The sequence below is a fragment of the Trichomycterus rosablanca genome, chromosome 17 (genome assembly GCF_030014385.1).
Source record: "Trichomycterus rosablanca isolate fTriRos1 chromosome 17, fTriRos1.hap1, whole genome shotgun sequence".
In the NCBI taxonomy this organism is placed as follows: Eukaryota; Metazoa; Chordata; class Actinopteri; order Siluriformes; family Trichomycteridae; genus Trichomycterus; species Trichomycterus rosablanca.
The window spans coordinates 28,811,503-28,827,936 of NC_086004.1; the positions used below are offsets into that span (position 1 = coordinate 28,811,503).

At 39.4% G+C, this 16,434-nt stretch overlaps 3 protein-coding genes across 3 annotated transcripts; 1 reads left to right on the forward strand and 2 right to left on the reverse strand.

The window, feature by feature from the left end:
• Positions 1 to 720: 720 nt before the first annotated feature.
• rcn1 (reticulocalbin 1, EF-hand calcium binding domain) lies at positions 721 to 5,314 on the reverse strand. Its single transcript, XM_063012708.1, has 6 exons — positions 4,731 to 5,314; positions 3,385 to 3,578; positions 2,845 to 3,023; positions 2,017 to 2,077; positions 1,719 to 1,918; positions 721 to 1,496 (listed from the first exon to the last, which is right to left on the reverse strand). Exons 1-6 carry the CDS (start codon positions 4,973 to 4,975, stop codon positions 1,389 to 1,391), a joined length of 987 nt encoding a protein of 328 aa, XP_062868778.1. The 5' UTR covers positions 4,976 to 5,314; the 3' UTR covers positions 721 to 1,388.
• Positions 5,315 to 6,717: 1,403 nt separating this feature from the next.
• On the reverse strand, positions 6,718 to 12,607 carry elp4 (elongator acetyltransferase complex subunit 4). Its single transcript, XM_063012706.1, has 10 exons — positions 12,404 to 12,607; positions 11,256 to 11,291; positions 10,850 to 10,971; positions 10,651 to 10,770; positions 10,427 to 10,560; positions 9,775 to 9,859; positions 9,455 to 9,643; positions 9,035 to 9,143; positions 8,827 to 8,933; positions 6,718 to 7,565 (listed from the first exon to the last, which is right to left on the reverse strand). Exons 1-10 carry the CDS (start codon positions 12,591 to 12,593, stop codon positions 7,470 to 7,472), a joined length of 1,188 nt encoding a protein of 395 aa, XP_062868776.1. The 5' UTR covers positions 12,594 to 12,607; the 3' UTR covers positions 6,718 to 7,469.
• A 62-nt stretch (positions 12,608 to 12,669) lies between these two features.
• immp1l (inner mitochondrial membrane peptidase subunit 1) lies at positions 12,670 to 16,222 on the forward strand. The gene is made up of 6 exons (XM_063013148.1): positions 12,670 to 12,751; positions 14,473 to 14,586; positions 15,117 to 15,205; positions 15,310 to 15,436; positions 15,570 to 15,680; positions 16,019 to 16,222. Exons 2-6 carry the CDS (start codon positions 14,482 to 14,484, stop codon positions 16,091 to 16,093), a joined length of 507 nt encoding a protein of 168 aa, XP_062869218.1. The 5' UTR covers positions 12,670 to 12,751; positions 14,473 to 14,481; the 3' UTR covers positions 16,094 to 16,222.
• The last annotated feature ends 212 nt before the right edge of the window (positions 16,223 to 16,434 follow it).

A 16,434-nucleotide genomic window follows, 5' to 3' on the forward strand; every position in this document is an offset into this window, starting at 1 on the left:
TGTGGAGTAAGTATTAGTCACGTGATTGGATTCGATTTGCATACCCACATTTTTCATACACGTCTTGTTTGAACCCTGGTTTTAGCTATCAGTCAGAAGTGGTGGGGTTCAGATCCCAGCTCTGCCTAGCAGACACTGTTGGGACCCTGAGCAAGGCCCTTAACCTTTTTTGGTTCTGTATCATGACTGACCCTGAGCTCTGAATCCGACATCCAATCAAGCTAGAACATGTAAAGCTTTCATATTTCACAACATTTTGTTGGGCAGAAGCTTATAACTGTCATTGGACATAAAACCAGGAGGTGGGTAAACCTGCATCTCCAATCAAAGATGTCTAGAAGTATCCTCCTCAAACATCCTCCTAATCTCGTGTCCTTTTTTCGTGCCACCACTGACCCCCCCTTGGAGCTTTATCTTAGCCCAGACAGACGAGTACCCACATAAAAAGGTGTAAAAATGTTGCTAATAATTATAATAATATGTGTAGGAATCATAGTTTTTACAGGAAAATGAAACACACTTTATAAAACATAACATACAGAATAAATACCTCTCCCCATCACATACTTGAAAAACCAGAGGCTGAAAGTGTTATAAACGTTTTTATTCAGTTATTACACTAATGTTTACATCTAAAACCCTGAGCTGAAATAAACCTAATATAATTTTAGCTATAATAATGAGTGAGACAAATTATTCCTGCACTAATAAACTGAACCGTTCTGTAAAATATTATTTTATTGGGGGTTTTTTTATTTATCAGATGTTCTTCTAAACCAGCAATCAGTCCATAAGCACCATTCCTCTGATGAATACAAACATCTTAGTGACAAAACAATAAAATACATTAATAACCTATGAAAATGTAATTAAAATTTAAAAACTAAACATATGAATGTAATACATCAAAGTGAATGTATACAGCCATACATTAGTGTGGGCAAGATCGTAGCCATAAACTGAAATATGGAATAAATAAAATAGGGGGACATTTTGAGGGTATCTGAATAGTAATATATATTGTGATTATGGGGGGTGTAGTGTAAACTCACTCTGTAACAGTCACGAAATGCTGTCAACAAAACAAAATAAATAATTGAACCTCTGGAGTGATAATGCACATCAGCATCCAATCACAATTAAACACACACACACACACACTCGCACTATAAAACATCAATTAATTGCATAATAAAAGATGCGCTGAGGGATGCTGGGAGATTTGGTGAGGGATGCACTAAGCGATGCTTGGGGATACTGAGGTAGATCAGACGAGATCTATAAATCTGTATCTCTGATTATTCTATCGTCCTCCTGCAGGAAGTGCAGTGAATTCATTTCCTCAGTGTGATTATTGATGTGATGAATGATCACATCTCATCTGTGGCTCAGAGCTCATCGTGGTTTCGGGTCAGATCCTCTCCATAATTTGTTGCTTGGCTTCCTACGAACATGTTCCAGTTCTGCAGAATTTCTTTCTTCGTCAGCAACTGATCCTGTTCAATAGAAACATTCATATATAAATTCTGAAATGATTTATTGATAAGTAAATTAGTTCTTACTTCACTAAAAAACAGACATGACAAATAATGTTTAATTTAATCCTGAACATCCTGCGTATTGTAAATACATGAATGAACTACGTAGGTACAGTGATGGATTATGATGGACTATTTTGATACAAAAATGGATTATTGAAATGAGCAAATGTTTTATACCCTGTCAGTGTCGGACTCGTACAGTAGGTGACGCGCTTCAGCCTGAGCATGATCGTAATCCTGAGGAAGAATCCAGTGTCGAATTTCCTCCAGATCCATCTTCCCATCCTTGTTCAGATCTCTAAAATCAGAGAACTGATCTCGCTCAGTTTTAACCCAGTCTGGTTCTGGACCGCCGTCCTCATGAGCAAACATGTCCGCTAAAAACAAACCACCACACACACGTTATACACACAGAACAAACCTTATATTTACATTAGAGTAAAAAATTATCCAATGATTTATTATATTTGGGTACCGATGTATTCATCCTCGTCCACGTAACCATCTCCGTTCTTATCAATGTCCTCCAGTGTCTCCTACAGATTACAAAAACACATCACATTTATTACACACACAAAAATAAACGACTATAATAGAAGAAAATTAACATCTAGATATTACAAATATACTGTCAGGTACAGTAAGTCTTGTACAATTGTATTTCAGTGTTTTTATATTATATTTGTGTTATTTTCAGTGTATAAGTGTCAAAAACAACCCCATTATTTTACATGAGTCTAAAATATATGCAGTTCTACAGGACTATGGACCACATTAACAGGTTTCCCAAACATCCTTATGAGGAAAAAAAATACCTTGAAACTCAACGCCACTCCCAGAACCAACTGATGTTGAGTTTTAAGGTACCACTGTTAGCTAGATATTACATATATTTCTATGTAATTATTTCTTAATTATAAACCAGTGTGTGTGAATATAAAATATTCTGGGTGACAAAAGTCCCATGTGTATCAGCAAAGTTTCAGGAATGAGTCTCAAGCATGTGCCAGCCGTGAGTCTCTGGTGCGAGTCTCAACTGTGAGTCTCAGGCATGGATCTTAGGCTTAGATTTCAGAAATGTGTCTCAGGGCAGTGGTAGCTCAGTGGTTAAAGTACTAGACTAGTAATTAGAATGTTGCTAGTTCAAGCTGCACCACCAACAAGTTGCCACTGTTGGACTCCTGAGCAAAGCCCTCAATCCTTGACTGTAAATCACTTTGGATTAAAGCATCTGCTGAATGCCATGAACATAATATGTCCACTGTGGCATGGATCTGGGCTTAGGTTGTAGTCTCATACTCACCAGGACGACGATGTCCCTCATACGCTCGAACTCCTCAGGATGGAGGAAACAGGTAAATTCATCTCGCTCCGCTCGTCCGTCTCCGTTCAGATCGGCTGCTTTAAAGCGGCGCTCGTCTCGCGGCAGCATCTTTTTAAAGCTGAACTGATCCGAGGAGTCAGCAAATTCCTCTGGGTTCGCTGCATAATGACATCACGTATCATCACTTTATATCAAAGTTATTGAATTAGAACTCAGCTCAAACTATCAATCGTTTGTAATGGTTAAAAACAAAACGGTATTTTGAAAGTAATACTTTAAGCAACTGAGGGTTAAGGGCCTTTACACTGTTTTTGGGGCGTGAGCCAACACCCTTTTAATTACTAGTCTTTTACCTTAAGTGCTGAGCTTCCACTGCCCTAGTAAAACTGTATACACTGGTATACTAAAACAGTCATATAGTAGTACACTCGTCAAGTATATTTGTATAATACTACTGCAGATGTTTGATAAATGTAAAAACATAGTAAAATTTCATTACTGAATGAAAGTGAGACTTACAGAGGTAGTAGCCATATGTGGCCTGTTTGTACTCGTCCCAGCCAATGGCGTCGTCTTTGTTCAAGTCGTAATCGCTCCAAACTCTCGCCACGTTCTCGTAAACATATCTCTTCTGAACCCGTTTAATCCAGAGCTTCAGCTCATCAGCTGTGATGAAGCCATTAGTATCACTGTCGATACGATCCACAATCTTACTGCACACACACACACACACACACACCGTATACACACTGTAATAACTAGACAGGAAAATTACACTCCTCACACTCTGTACATAACCTTCTTAACCTCCTCGACTCCAATAGGCGCTATAGAACCCTGCACACCAAATCCAACAGATTTTCTTTCACTTTATTTCTAGTTTCTAAGTTTATATTATTTATTTTATGCTATTTGTGTGTATATATGTTAAAATTAAGTGTGTAAATAGCTTTAAATTAATGTATGAAAGGATTGTATTGTGATTGTGGTCTGTTTTACCACAGTTTTATCTTGGTCATGGTGCGATGAGTCTGATTCAGTGGATGAAAGGCGGTAAAGACCCGGGACGGGTCTCCAGTCCATCACAGGGCACAAATACACACACACATTTACATTTTCAGCAGACGCTTTTATCCAAAGCGACTTACAGTACTGTGACAGTATACAGTCTAAGCAATTGCAGGTTAAGGGCCTTGCTCAAGGGCCAAACAGTGGCAACCTGGCAGTGGTGAGGCTTGAACCGACAACCTTCTGTTTACTGGACCAGTACCTTAACCACTAGGCTACAACTGCGCGCGCACACACACACACACACACACACACACACACACTCACACACACTCACACACACTCACACACACTCACACACACTCACACACACACACACACACACACACACACACACACACAGAGGATAAGTTAGTAGCTCCAGTTAACCTAAATGATTGTCTGTGGACTGTGAAAGGCAACCGGAGCGCCCAGAGGAAACCCACACAGACATGAGAAAGGACCATGGCCACACTGGCTGGGGAATCAAACCCAGACCCTTCTTGCTGTGAGGTGCAGAAATGTGAAACTAAGGCTAAACATTCTTCTACTGATGGAGGGTTTGTTGAATGGTTATTGGCCGTGATTGGCTGATACCAGAGCTGTACCAACAGCAGGAAACACATTCCTTGTCTGTGTTATCATACCTGTAATGATTCTGAATCTGATAACAGGAAGAGGAATAACAGTAACACACACAGGTCCACTCTGTAAACTCTGATACTGGAAGAGGACCAGTAACACACTGCAGTGTGTAGTTCTACCCCAGAGTGTAACTGGACAGTGGTGTACTGGTGTGGTGTGTAATTGGACAGTACCTGAGTCGTGCTTTGCTCTCCTCTGGACTAAGCTGGTCGAAAGTTTTGGCCTCGTTCTTCCCCAGAAAAGCTTCATGGTCGAACTGCAGGCTGCGCTGGTCCGGGTGCTGGTCCGAGTGCGGACTCTGACTCAGTTCACTATCATGGTGCACCCGGGCCTTCCTTAGTGTGGGTTTTAAATCCACTGTACACACTAATACATACACCAGCACACTCACACTGTATAGTACACACTGCAGCCGCATGATTCCAGACAAGCGCAGTGCACAATCAATCAAACAAACAATAACACAAACACACACACACACACAGTGGTGCTGAATGTACCGCGTTTCTCAGTATTAATAAATGAAGTGTGTGTGACCGCTCCCAGATCAAAGCTTTACAGAAACGTTACAAAGTAACGAGCGCGTGTCCGAGCCGCTTTGATCCACCGCGCGGCTCCTCAGATCATTTACTGTTCACAGATCAAACACAGGAACAAACGATCCATCCATCAATCCATCCCGATCATATCCAGAAATCGAATCGTCCCCAAATCACAGACACTCGTTCCTGTTCGTATCGCCCGCAGTGAAACCTAACTCAGTACAGATTTAAAGCTGTACACACACTCGGCTACTGGTGTGTGTGTGTGTGTGTGTGTGTGTGTGTGTGGCGCCACGTTGCAGGATGACACGCAGCAAACTAACGAAATCACGACGCAGATTCGACTCACACACTCGAACTCAAAACGTGGCTTTACTGGCATGACAAAATATACACATTCATATCACCAAAGCCTGTTAACATCTTTAGGAAATATAATTAAATAAATAAATAAAATGTAAGTTAAAAAATAAAAATAAATAAATAAATAATAAATAAAATTATTATAAAAATAATTTTTTTTAAAACAACAATAATAATAGAAACAGAAAGTAGAAAATATACAATCATTAAAAATTACAGCTAGACATATAAAAAACAGTAATACTAATAACAATTTAAGAAGGGCAGTTGTCGCTGGTTCAAGTCCCACCACTGCCAGATTGCTGCTCTTGGGCCCCTGAGCAAGGCCCTTAACCCTCAATTGCTTAGGTTGAATACTGTCCGACTACTGTAAGTCGCTTTGGATAAAGGCATGTGGCTAGTGGTTAAGGTACTAGACTAGTAATCAAAAGGTCGCTGGTTCAAGCCCCATTACTGCCAGGTTGCCACTGTTGGGCCCTTGAGCAAGGCCCTTAACCCTTAGTCCAAGTGTAAGACGAAAATATAAATGTAAATGTCAGAAAAAAAATAACACAGACACACACACACACAAACAATAAATAACATAACACACGTGGGCCACATGACTCCTGATTGTACCGAAATAAAATGAAAATGTTTAATATAAGATGTGTTTTCCTCTTGGAAAAACTTGGAATGTTTTATGTTAGATAGACGTGTTTTATTTGTTTATTTACTATAAGGTAAACATACAAAATCTAGAATATATAAAATAAAATATAAACATTTATAACATAAATCAATCAGAATGAGTGATGCCCAGTAATGTGTGTCCAGGAGGTTTTCCTGTCTAGGATGAAGTTGTTCGTAAGAACAGAAGAGTTTTCCTTTTCTTGTGAAGTTTTCCTCGTGTCTGTGTGGGTTTCCTCCGGGCGCTCCAGCTACTAACTTATCCCAAGTGTGTGCGCGTGTGTGTGTGCGCGAGTGTGTATTTGTGCCCTGTGATGGACTGGAGACCCGTCCAGGGTCTTTCCCGCCTTTCATCCACTGAATCACTGAGTCATGGCACCCTGACCAGGATAAAACGGTGGCAAAACAGACAATAAATGATTGAATTTCTAAAATTATCTGGTGCTTCTGCGTTCGAATCTATTAATACAATCCTGTCATACTTTAAATTAAAACTGTTTACACACTTAAGTAAGGTTTTCCCTTAAAAATAAAACATTCACATCAGATGTTTTCCCAGTGAAGTAAGTAATTCAGAAAACAGCCATGAAGAGAAATCGTCCTTTATTTATTTGTTTATTTACACAATAATTATTTGAGGATAATTTAATGGTGTTTTAAAGTCCTGGCTTACAAACAGCACTTTAATCGATCCCAAAACAGCTTAATGAGGTTGAACTTAGGGCTCTGTGTAGACCAGTGGAAATCCACACCACCAAACCACATGGAAAAGGGCCTTTCCCAAACTGTTATATAATTAATTTTTATACCTATTAGCAATGGGTGTCTGAAACCCCTAAACTCAATTATTAAGAGGATTGTCCACATACTTTTGGCCATGTAATGTAAAATGCATTGCATAGCCCCTTATTAGCTGCACTACATTGGAAGTGCAGCATTTTACACAACTGACACTTAGATGTGCACTTTAATGGGCATCATTGTGTGTGTGATGGAGTACAGGGGTAAGTAGGGGGTAAAATGAGGCATAATTTTAGGGGGTGGGTAGAGAGGTGAGTAGGGTTTGAGATTATGCATCTATGTATGGATGGATTGGGGTATAATGGGGCATGTTTGCGGGGGTGGTGGGTAGCGGGTGTATTCAGAACTGAAGAATTACAGCAGGGGTGCTGGGTAAGAGGTGAATAGGGGTTAAGATTGATTATCTTTGTAGGGGGTGGGTAGGGGGTAGTATGGGAACGGTAATCTGGAGGTGGAGGGTAGAACAGAGAGTGTGGGGGTATTTATTGTGTGTGTTTTTGTTGGGGGGGGGGGGGGGGGGGTCAGAGTGCTGAAGGTTTAGAAGTCGAGGTTTTTGTTCGGATCAGAGCTGCAGGGTGAAGCTTTACTGACCCGACTCACAGAGTCCGACAGATCTGGAGGCAAAACCATGCGCTACACACACACACACACACACACACACACACACACACACACACACACTCACTTTAAATGACCAGATAATTGTTAAAAGCGATAAATACATAGATGACATGTTAAAACAATGTTACGTATCTGTGTGTCATTTAATGACATTTATTGACATCGGATGAAAATCAAAAGCTTATTTAGGTTCATGTTAAGTAAATTCTATTGACAAATCAGAAAGAGTTGGGACAGTATAGAAAAAGCAAATAAAAAAACAACGTTTTTTTCTTACATTTACTTTGACTTTTATTTCATTGCACACCTGAACCCAAGAATCCAAGATATGCAGTCCAACCCAAAATTACAAATTGGTAAATGCTTTACCACCCCAACTATTCTTTTTTGGAATGTGTTGCAGGACTGAAATGCCAAAATGTAAATGAATTAGACCAGACAAAACAGGACATATCTTGGCTTCAACCTGTTTATAATTAAATAAAAGTAAAAGTAATTGTAAGAGGGCGGCACGGTGGCTCGGTGGGTAGCACTGTCGCCTCAAAGCAAGAAGGTCCTGGGTTTGATCCTCAGGCGGGGCGGTCCGGGTCCTTTCTGTGTGGAGTTTGCATGTTCTCCCCGTGTCTGCGTGGGTTTCCTCCCACAGTCCAAAAACATGCAGTCAGGTTAATTGGAGACACTGAATTGCCCTATAGGTGAATGTGTGTGTGTGTGTGTGTGTGTGTGTACGTGTGTCTGCCCTGCGATGGACTGGCGCCCAGTCCAGGGTGTTACTGTGTGCCTTGCGCCCATTGAAAAGCTGAGACAGCCTCCAGCACCCCCCTGCGACCCTAATTGGATAAGCAGTTAAGAAAGTGAGTGAGCGAGTGAGTAATTGTAAGAAACACTGTGTTTTTCTGATTTGGGGTTGTAATTTTAGAGAGGGACAGTGGTAGCCTAGTGCCGGGTTTTTTAAGCAACCCAAATTTTGTCTATGATTTTGACCGCGACTCAGGCAACACAAACAACTTTTGGAAGATTGTGCATTCGATTCTTCGCTCTGCCATGCAGACACCTTTGGGCCCTTAACAATCTCAACTCCAGATTTTGAAGCCCTGATGTCGATTCATAAGATTGATTCAGCCTGAATTTGCCAAACCGTTCCTCGGTCAGACACAAACTTGTTAAACCCTTCCCTTTCAAAAGTCGGGGTACATGTTGCCCCTGCACATGCCTTTTTATTTTAAGCACACGCCCCTCTACATAATAATGCAGGATTAGAAGGGTTTTGTACCTCAATGGTGAGCTGTTTTCTCTTCAGTCTGAATGCCAGATCTTTCGTATCAGGAACCTCACACGCTAAACAGTTCAACCGAGGAACCTGCAGAACCTTCAGGAGCCCTACACAAACACACACACACACACACACACACACACACACAGTCAACAGAAGCGATTACATCAACTTACAGTGTGATTTATCAGTAAGACACTCATCTCACCATGATAATCTTTACACATCGGGTTGTTCTTTCTCTCGGAGTCGGTGAACGAGTGCAGAGCGACGGCTGTATCACTCAGCCTCACCATCCTCCCTACAAGTGACTTACTCTACACACACATACACGGTTAAGATATATAGGTGTATACTGGTTTGTACACCTCAGTGCAGTGCTGACTATAATAATTTCATATCACTGAAAAACTAAAAAGCTCGACATAATCTCATGTTAATAAAGTACAAATACAATTCCAGAATATTCAACACATATTGTGATATTGTAATAAAACAGTGCTGATTTGTAAATCCAATTTAACCTGTATTTAAATATTAAAAATAAATATATACACTTTGATTTGATGTGAATTGATGCCTGAAGTGTTTCCCAAAAAGTCACATGCACAGGAATCGGAGCTCTTACCTGAATGAGGTGAGCCGGTACGGTGACCACGGCGACAGAAAGGGAGGAGCGCAGCAAGGCACGGAGGGCGTACAGAAAGGTCAGGAGGGCACGACCACGGCTGGGAGAGGAGCTACAGCACACGTCGTCTCCCCACAGCGCCGAACCCAACGAGTGAAGAGCGACACGCAACACGTTACGTACCTTCATCTAGCACGGGGGGGGGGGGGGGGGGGGGGGGGGGGGATTAACGTGATTAGCATGCTAAACTCTACTTTTCTGTATTTGCACCAATAATCAGACACTTCTAATCAGTGTGCAGTAATCAGTGCAGTACTGACCTGTGGGTTCGATCCGTCAAAGCCGTTCCTTTTGATGACTGACTGTATGGAGTGCAGTAAGGCCGAGTAATGTCCAAGTGCAGCACTAAAAACAGGACATGAGGTCTAATTAATGTAGTAGCTATGGGTGTAACTGTGTTGTGTAGCTACGAGTGTGTGTTGAGTAGCTATGGGTGTAACTGTGTTGTGTAGCTACGAGTGTGTGTTGAGTAGCTATGGGTGTAACTGTGTTGTGTAGGTGCGGGTGTAACTGTGTTGTGTTGGTGCGGGTATAGCTACGTTTTGTAGGTGCTGATGTAGATGTGTTCTGTAAGTATGGGTGTATTATTATGCGTTATGTAGGTGGTCCTTAGGTGTTCTATAGGTACGAATGTACCAGTGTTGTGTAAGTGGTCTATAGGTGTATTGTAGGGGTTTTTTTAGGTGCAGGTGTACCTGTTTTGTGTAGGTACAGGTGTACTGGGGTTAATTAGATAGTCTTTATTAGGTGTTCTGTAGGTGTTCAATAGGTGCTGGTGTAAGAGTGCTCAGGAGGTATGGGTGTACCTGTGTTCTGTAGGTGCAGGTGTACAGGTTATGTAGATGGTATTTATTTGTACTGTAGGTGTTCAATAGGTGCTGGTGTACGAGTGCTCAGGAGGTGCAGGTGTACCTGTGTTCTGTAGGCGCTGGTTCCTCATCGTGCAGGTAAAACGTGTGGATCTTGGTGGACTGTAGAAGATCAGGCTCCATGCGATTGGAGAGGTCGTAGTAATGTCCAAATCGAGATGAAGAGGAGAGCGTTGTCTGCTCACAACACAATGAAGCAAAAAATAATCCATCACTGTTTATTTAAAATCAACTGTACACACTAATTCTCTCTCCGTCTTTGTGTACCTGGACCTTCGGAAAGTTCTGGTAGCGCCAGGCAATCTGCATAGCATCAGTCTGATCTGGATTCGAGGATAACGGCGATTTACTCTCTGGATCTTCATCCCGAATCGGAGACGGAAGATCCTGCAGCACAGAGAGGTAAAAATCACGAGCTTCGCTGGATTCAACAGTGAGATTTTAAAACCTTAATGTCTCCTTGTACCTGTATCATGTCATCAGGGTGATCTTGAGCCGAGGCGATGTAGAGTTCATGTCCATTCATTACACCTTCAGCCAAAAAGTACTGCAGTAACACCTTAGAGTAACTGTTAAATTCATCCTCCTCTACAATGTACACACAAATCACAAACACACACACAGATCAAGAGTTGTGTAAGCACAATCAAGAATTTGAAATGACTAGATTGGGAGATAAAGGGGAAATCCAAAATAATAATAAAAATAAATAAATAAAGGATGTGTTAATGTCTACTGCACATTTCAGCTCTGTACTGGTAAAAAGTGGATAAAAGAGGTTAATGGTTGTGTATATTTATGTGTGTGTGTGTGTGTGTGTGTGTGTGTGTATATGTATGTGTGTGTGTGTGTGTGTGTGTGTGTGTGTGTACCTATGAGCAAGAGGCTTCCCACAGCAAGTCCACCTCCTAATAAAGAACAACAATCAGTAACCATATTCTATCATCAACAACCACACAACATTATTATTATTGTTGTTATTATTATTATTAGTAGTAGTTGTTGTTGTAATAGCTGTTGTGTTAACAAATCATACTTAACATGCCCTTAAAATAAACATATTTCAATGAATCCACATAATTCAGCATCAATAAACACTTATATGCTCTAAATACACGATCAAAAATCCACCTCATGTTTAAATAGTTTAGATCTGCCTGTAACCTTATCCTGATCAATCACGGTGGGTCCAAACCCCTACAGAAATACAGGATTCGTGGCTGGAATACACACTCAACCAGGTGCCATAATAATCAATCACAGGGCAATACGGTCACACATTTGTTGATTCTCTCACTAACAAATACAGTCAATTAAGACAAGACATGCTACATTCTGAGTGTTTTGAGAGAGAGAAGGGAACTTAAATACACACAGAAATATCGCACAAACACAGTAAACACACTGTAACACACTGAGACCCAGGTCCCTGCAGCTGTGTAGCACCCACACTACCAGTTTTACTACTGTGATGCCTATCATAATTAAATCTATATATAGGTTTTAGAACTATATCTATACAATATACTGTAAATACTGTATAGATATAGATGAGTTTCCCTTTGGGATTTTAATAGATTAGATTAGATTAGATTAGATTAGATCCATCCATCCATGAAATGTATACAATATAGATTTTAGCATAATGAAGTGAAAATGGCTGAGTTATGCCAGTTTAATATTTTATGACAGAACAATACTGCCCCATGTATTTTCTAACGAATGAAGTCAAACTAACCTTATTTATATGTGCACAAAGAAGTCTCCAAATGTAGTAAATCAGCCACAAAGTTACATAGAATAACTTACATAAAATAACATAGAACCTTTGTAAATAAATAAAAAACCCATCGTTGTGTGTGTGTATTTTTATAAAACGTTATAAAGTGTTTCAAACATTAATTTATACACAACTATGAATTGATCTTAAAAAATCAACACTGTAAGTAAATACTGTAATGTCCCTTATTTAAAAAATGAAAGCTTTTAATCTCCACTGTAAATCTAATGTAATAAATACCGAGGAGAGAATCGAGGGATGGAACTCCAGTGGAAACGATGAGCTGGCCGGTATGAACTGAAGCTTTAGTGCCGCTGATCTGTACTAACTTACTGCGAGTCTTTCTCTGGAAACTAGTACTAACATTACTACCAGCGGGGACATTTTTATTACTTATGTTTCTAATTTTATTATATTCGAATTCTTCCATGCTCCTAATGGGGGCCGCCATGCTGCGGAAGAACAACAATTGACGTCATATGAGCTCAGCCAATCACAGAGAAGCGACGGCAAGTTCAAAGAGACGAAAACTAGTCAGTCATTCATTAATAATAATAAATAATAACGCGTCAACACGGTAAAGTAAAGGTATTATTACATATTATGTCATAATGTTTGTATGTTGTATAATATATCAGTTTTATACAGTAGAATTCATAAAATGGCTCAAATATGTTAGCTGTGGCGCTAACAATGATAACATGCTAACTGCTAGGCTAACAGGATTATTAGAGTTAATCTTATTAATTAAATGTTAAACTTCGCCTCAATTTAAAATAAATATTTAATGAATTGTAGTTTATTGCTGGTGTGTAGTGAGTCTACACATCAGTGGTTATATAAAATAATAGCAAATATACTGTTTAAGGTAAGTATTCACACCTCCTGTTTAAATCACTGTTGCATATTTAAGAATTTAAAGTTATTAACAAAACTCTTAATTCACTCATTCATCAATTCATTCATTTATTCATTTGGTCAGGGTCTGAAAACACTGACCACGAGAGGAGTGAGTGAGAATGAGTGACCCAGAGTCCTTATTCACACCTAGAAGTCATAATGTCAGCAGGTCTCTATACTAACTTGTTTTTAAGAAGATAAGAGGAAAATAGAAATATGTCTTTAAACAAATAACAATAAACAGAGAGAAATGGAGCTCAGGATCGAAATAGAACCCTGGAGCGGTGCAGCACCCTTGTGGAAAAAAGATTTTGGCATTAAACATTAAAAGATAAGATAGACTTTGTTGTCATTGTAGTTGTCATAATACAGTGGTACCTTGTAACTCAACGTCCCCTAAACTCAAAATCTTTGAAACTCAACACCCTTCGTCAAGAAATTTGTACCCTTAAACTCAACGTGTGTGCGACAGCTGCTTTGCTCAGCGCTCGGCTGGAGTGGTGCGGTAAAACGTTATGCAAACATGAGACGAAACTGCATTTGTGTGGAATAAGCATCAGATTCAGTCTGAAAGCTCCACATGTATCTGTGTTCAGCTGCATTTGTCACCTGTTTCACTTTTAAACTTGTGTTACAGCTCGAGCTTCTCAGAAATTGTGAAAATCAGAATCAGCTTCTCCCAGAGTCTAAAACACTTATCATTAAAAAAAAGTAACTTAATGTATTAAAAGAACAACATAGAAAACCTAAACTTCTCTTAATTATTACTGCTTATTTGTTCTCTCTACTAATTAAGAAGCATAAGGAAACAATAAAGAAGTCAAAGTAAAGTGCAGTTTTTTTGTATTGAACTGTTTCAATTGTATTTCAGTGTTTTTGTATTATATTTGTGTTATTTTTAGTGTATAAGTGTCGAAAACAACCCCCTTATTTTACATAAGACTAAATATATGCCCTTCCACAGGACCATGGACGCGTTAACAGGTTTCCCAAACATCCTTATGGGAAAAAATCCCACTGTACAATGAAACCTTGTTTGGTAGCTCTCAGTGAGACCAGAAGCAATAATAAAATAAAAATAAGATAAAATATATCTAACTCGGTACAGCACAAATAAGCTAAAATTATAAGAAATATGAGTGACATGGTGAAACAGTATGGACATACAGTAAATACATGGTTGAATAGTGCAAACAGAACAGTGTAACCGGTATCTTATCACAGTAGAAACAGATAATAATAATAATTATTATTATTATTGCATAAATAGTATATATTTATGTACATAATGTAAAGTGATCTGTGCATTTAATAGCAGCTTGGGTATATTAAAATGTCTTGACACTGTATTTGTCTAATTGGGTTAATAATAATAATAATAATATGTGTGTTGTGTGTGTGTGTTACAGGTTGATAAAATGGTGCCGCGGATATTCAGTAAGATTTTGGGCTTTATAGGCTACACAGTGCAGTACGGCTGCATCGCACACTGCACGTTCGAGTACATCGGAGAGCTTGTCATAGTAAGAACATTATTTACTTTGATCAGCTTCTTGTTAATACCATTAATATGTGTAGACAGACTAGAGATGTCACTGATTAACCAGTTAACTCATAACTGACAAATAAGTCACTGTTTGATTATTTTATTTTATTAGGATTTTAACATCATATTTTACACACTTTGGTTACATTCATGACAGGAACGGTAATTACTGCTTACACAAGATTCATCAGTTCAGGTTTAATATCAAACACAGTCATGAACAATTTTGTATCTCCAGTTCACCTCACTTGCACGTCTTTGTACTGTGGGAGGAAACCGGAGCTTCTGGAGGAAACCCACGCAGACACGGGGAGAACATGCAAACTCCACACAGAAAGCACCCGGACAGCTCCACCTGGGATTCGAACCCAGGACCTCCTTGCTGTGAGGTGACAGTGCTACCCACCGAGCCACCGTGTTATTCTGAACAGCTGGCGGTTGATTTAAAGAGCTCACAGTGCTGAGTTGAGACTCACTGTGTACTTGTTTGTGTAATGGTGTGTTTAGTGTTCAGGTCCGTCCATGGAGCCAACGATCACCAGTCATGATGTGGTTTTCTCAGAGAGAATCAGCCGACACCTTTACCGCATCCAAAAGTGAGCGTAGTGCCCCCATTCCACCTTCATACAACCTACAGAGACCACCCCACTCTTCTGAATATCCTGAATAACATTATGTTCTGTGTGTGTGTTTTGTTAAGAGGTGATGTAGTAATCGCTAAGAGCCTGTTTGATCCGAACATGAACATCTGTAAACGAGTGATCGGACTGGAGGGAGATAAAGTCTGTACCAGTGGACCTTCAGACTCCTTCAAAACACACACATTCGTAAGTGTTTCAGTTAATTTGTTTTGATTAAGTAAAAATGTTTGGGTGCTTGGGTGGCACAGCAGGCCAGTCATTAGGAGGTGCATTTGTCACTGGGTTCTTAGTGTGTGTGTGTGTGTGTGTGTGTGTGTAGGTACCCAGAGGTCACGTGTGGTTAGAAGGTGATAATCTCGGTAACTCTACAGACTCGAGGAGTTATGGCCCTGTACCCTACGCTCTCATTCGGGGCCGAGTTTGGTATAAGGTATCGGTTTATAGAAACCCTAGAATTTAGTTATTTCTGTTCATATTTTGTGCTTATTTACATTCACGCTAGTAATCTGATCTCCTGGCATCTAAAGATTAACACTAGACAAGGACTATAAACTGAAATATGAGAATATAATCACTGTGTAAGCACGGCGTAAATATCTAAATAAATAAATTAAATTTGATCACCTGAGTTTAGCAGATCTCTGATTATTTAGTGCCCATGTGCATAAACAATAAAGTAATTCATATAAAATAGTAATTTGTGTAGATGTTTAATACTGTACCATTGTTCTTTATGTATTTGGTAATGTCTGTGTGTGTGTGTGTCAGGTGTGGCCCCACCACAGTGTCGGATCGCTGAATGAGAGCCCCAATAATGGACGGATTCTACGCACCGATCAATAAAGAACTTTATATGCTTTTAATAAATTATTATTTATAATAATGAGTTTAGATTTCATTAATGGTTTTGTACATATTTTTTGTAAATATTTTAGCTCTGTGTGGAAATAAAGTTAATATATAAATATAAAATTAGTATCCGTGTGAATATGAATATTTTAATATTGGACAAATACTAGATTTAACAGACTGTATTTCATTAATAAAAATATCCACACATAAATCTAACACAAATCTTTAAAATGCTTTTAATTATATTTATATTTACAAACGCTTTATAGACCAAAGTATGTGGACACTCCTTATTTATTATTAAATGTTCCAGAGATGCCCGCTGCCAGCAG

Bases quoted from the DNA above. Each gene is read 5' to 3' on its own strand.
- immp1l (XM_063013148.1), top strand. From the start codon at position 14,482: ATGGTGCCGCGGATATTCAGTAAGATTTTGGGCTTTATAGGCTACACA. The intron at 14,587-15,116 runs GTAAGAACATTA...TGGTGTGTTTAG, and splicing joins ACATCGGAGAGCTTGTCATA to TGTTCAGGTCCGTCCATGGA. The intron at 15,437-15,569 runs GTAAGTGTTTCA...GTGTGTGTGTAG, and splicing joins CCTTCAAAACACACACATTC to GTACCCAGAGGTCACGTGTG.
- elp4 (XM_063012706.1), bottom strand. From the start codon at position 12,593: ATGGAAGAATTCGAATATAATAAAATTAGAAACATAAGTAATAAAAAT. The intron at 9,144-9,454 runs GTAAGAGCTCCG...ATGTGTGTGTAG, and splicing joins TACCGGCTCACCTCATTCAG to AGTAAGTCACTTGTAGGGAG. The intron at 7,566-8,826 runs GTACAAAACCCT...GTGTGTGTGTAG, and splicing joins GAAAACAGCTCACCATTGAG to CGCATGGTTTTGCCTCCAGA.
- rcn1 (XM_063012708.1), bottom strand. From the start codon at position 4,975: ATGCGGCTGCAGTGTGTACTATACAGTGTGAGTGTGCTGGTGTATGTA. The intron at 2,078-2,844 runs GTGAGTATGAGA...TGTAATCTGTAG, and splicing joins TGAGGGACATCGTCGTCCTG to GAGACACTGGAGGACATTGA. The intron at 1,497-1,718 runs GTATAAAACATT...TCTATTGAACAG, and splicing joins ACGAGTCCGACACTGACAGG to GATCAGTTGCTGACGAAGAA.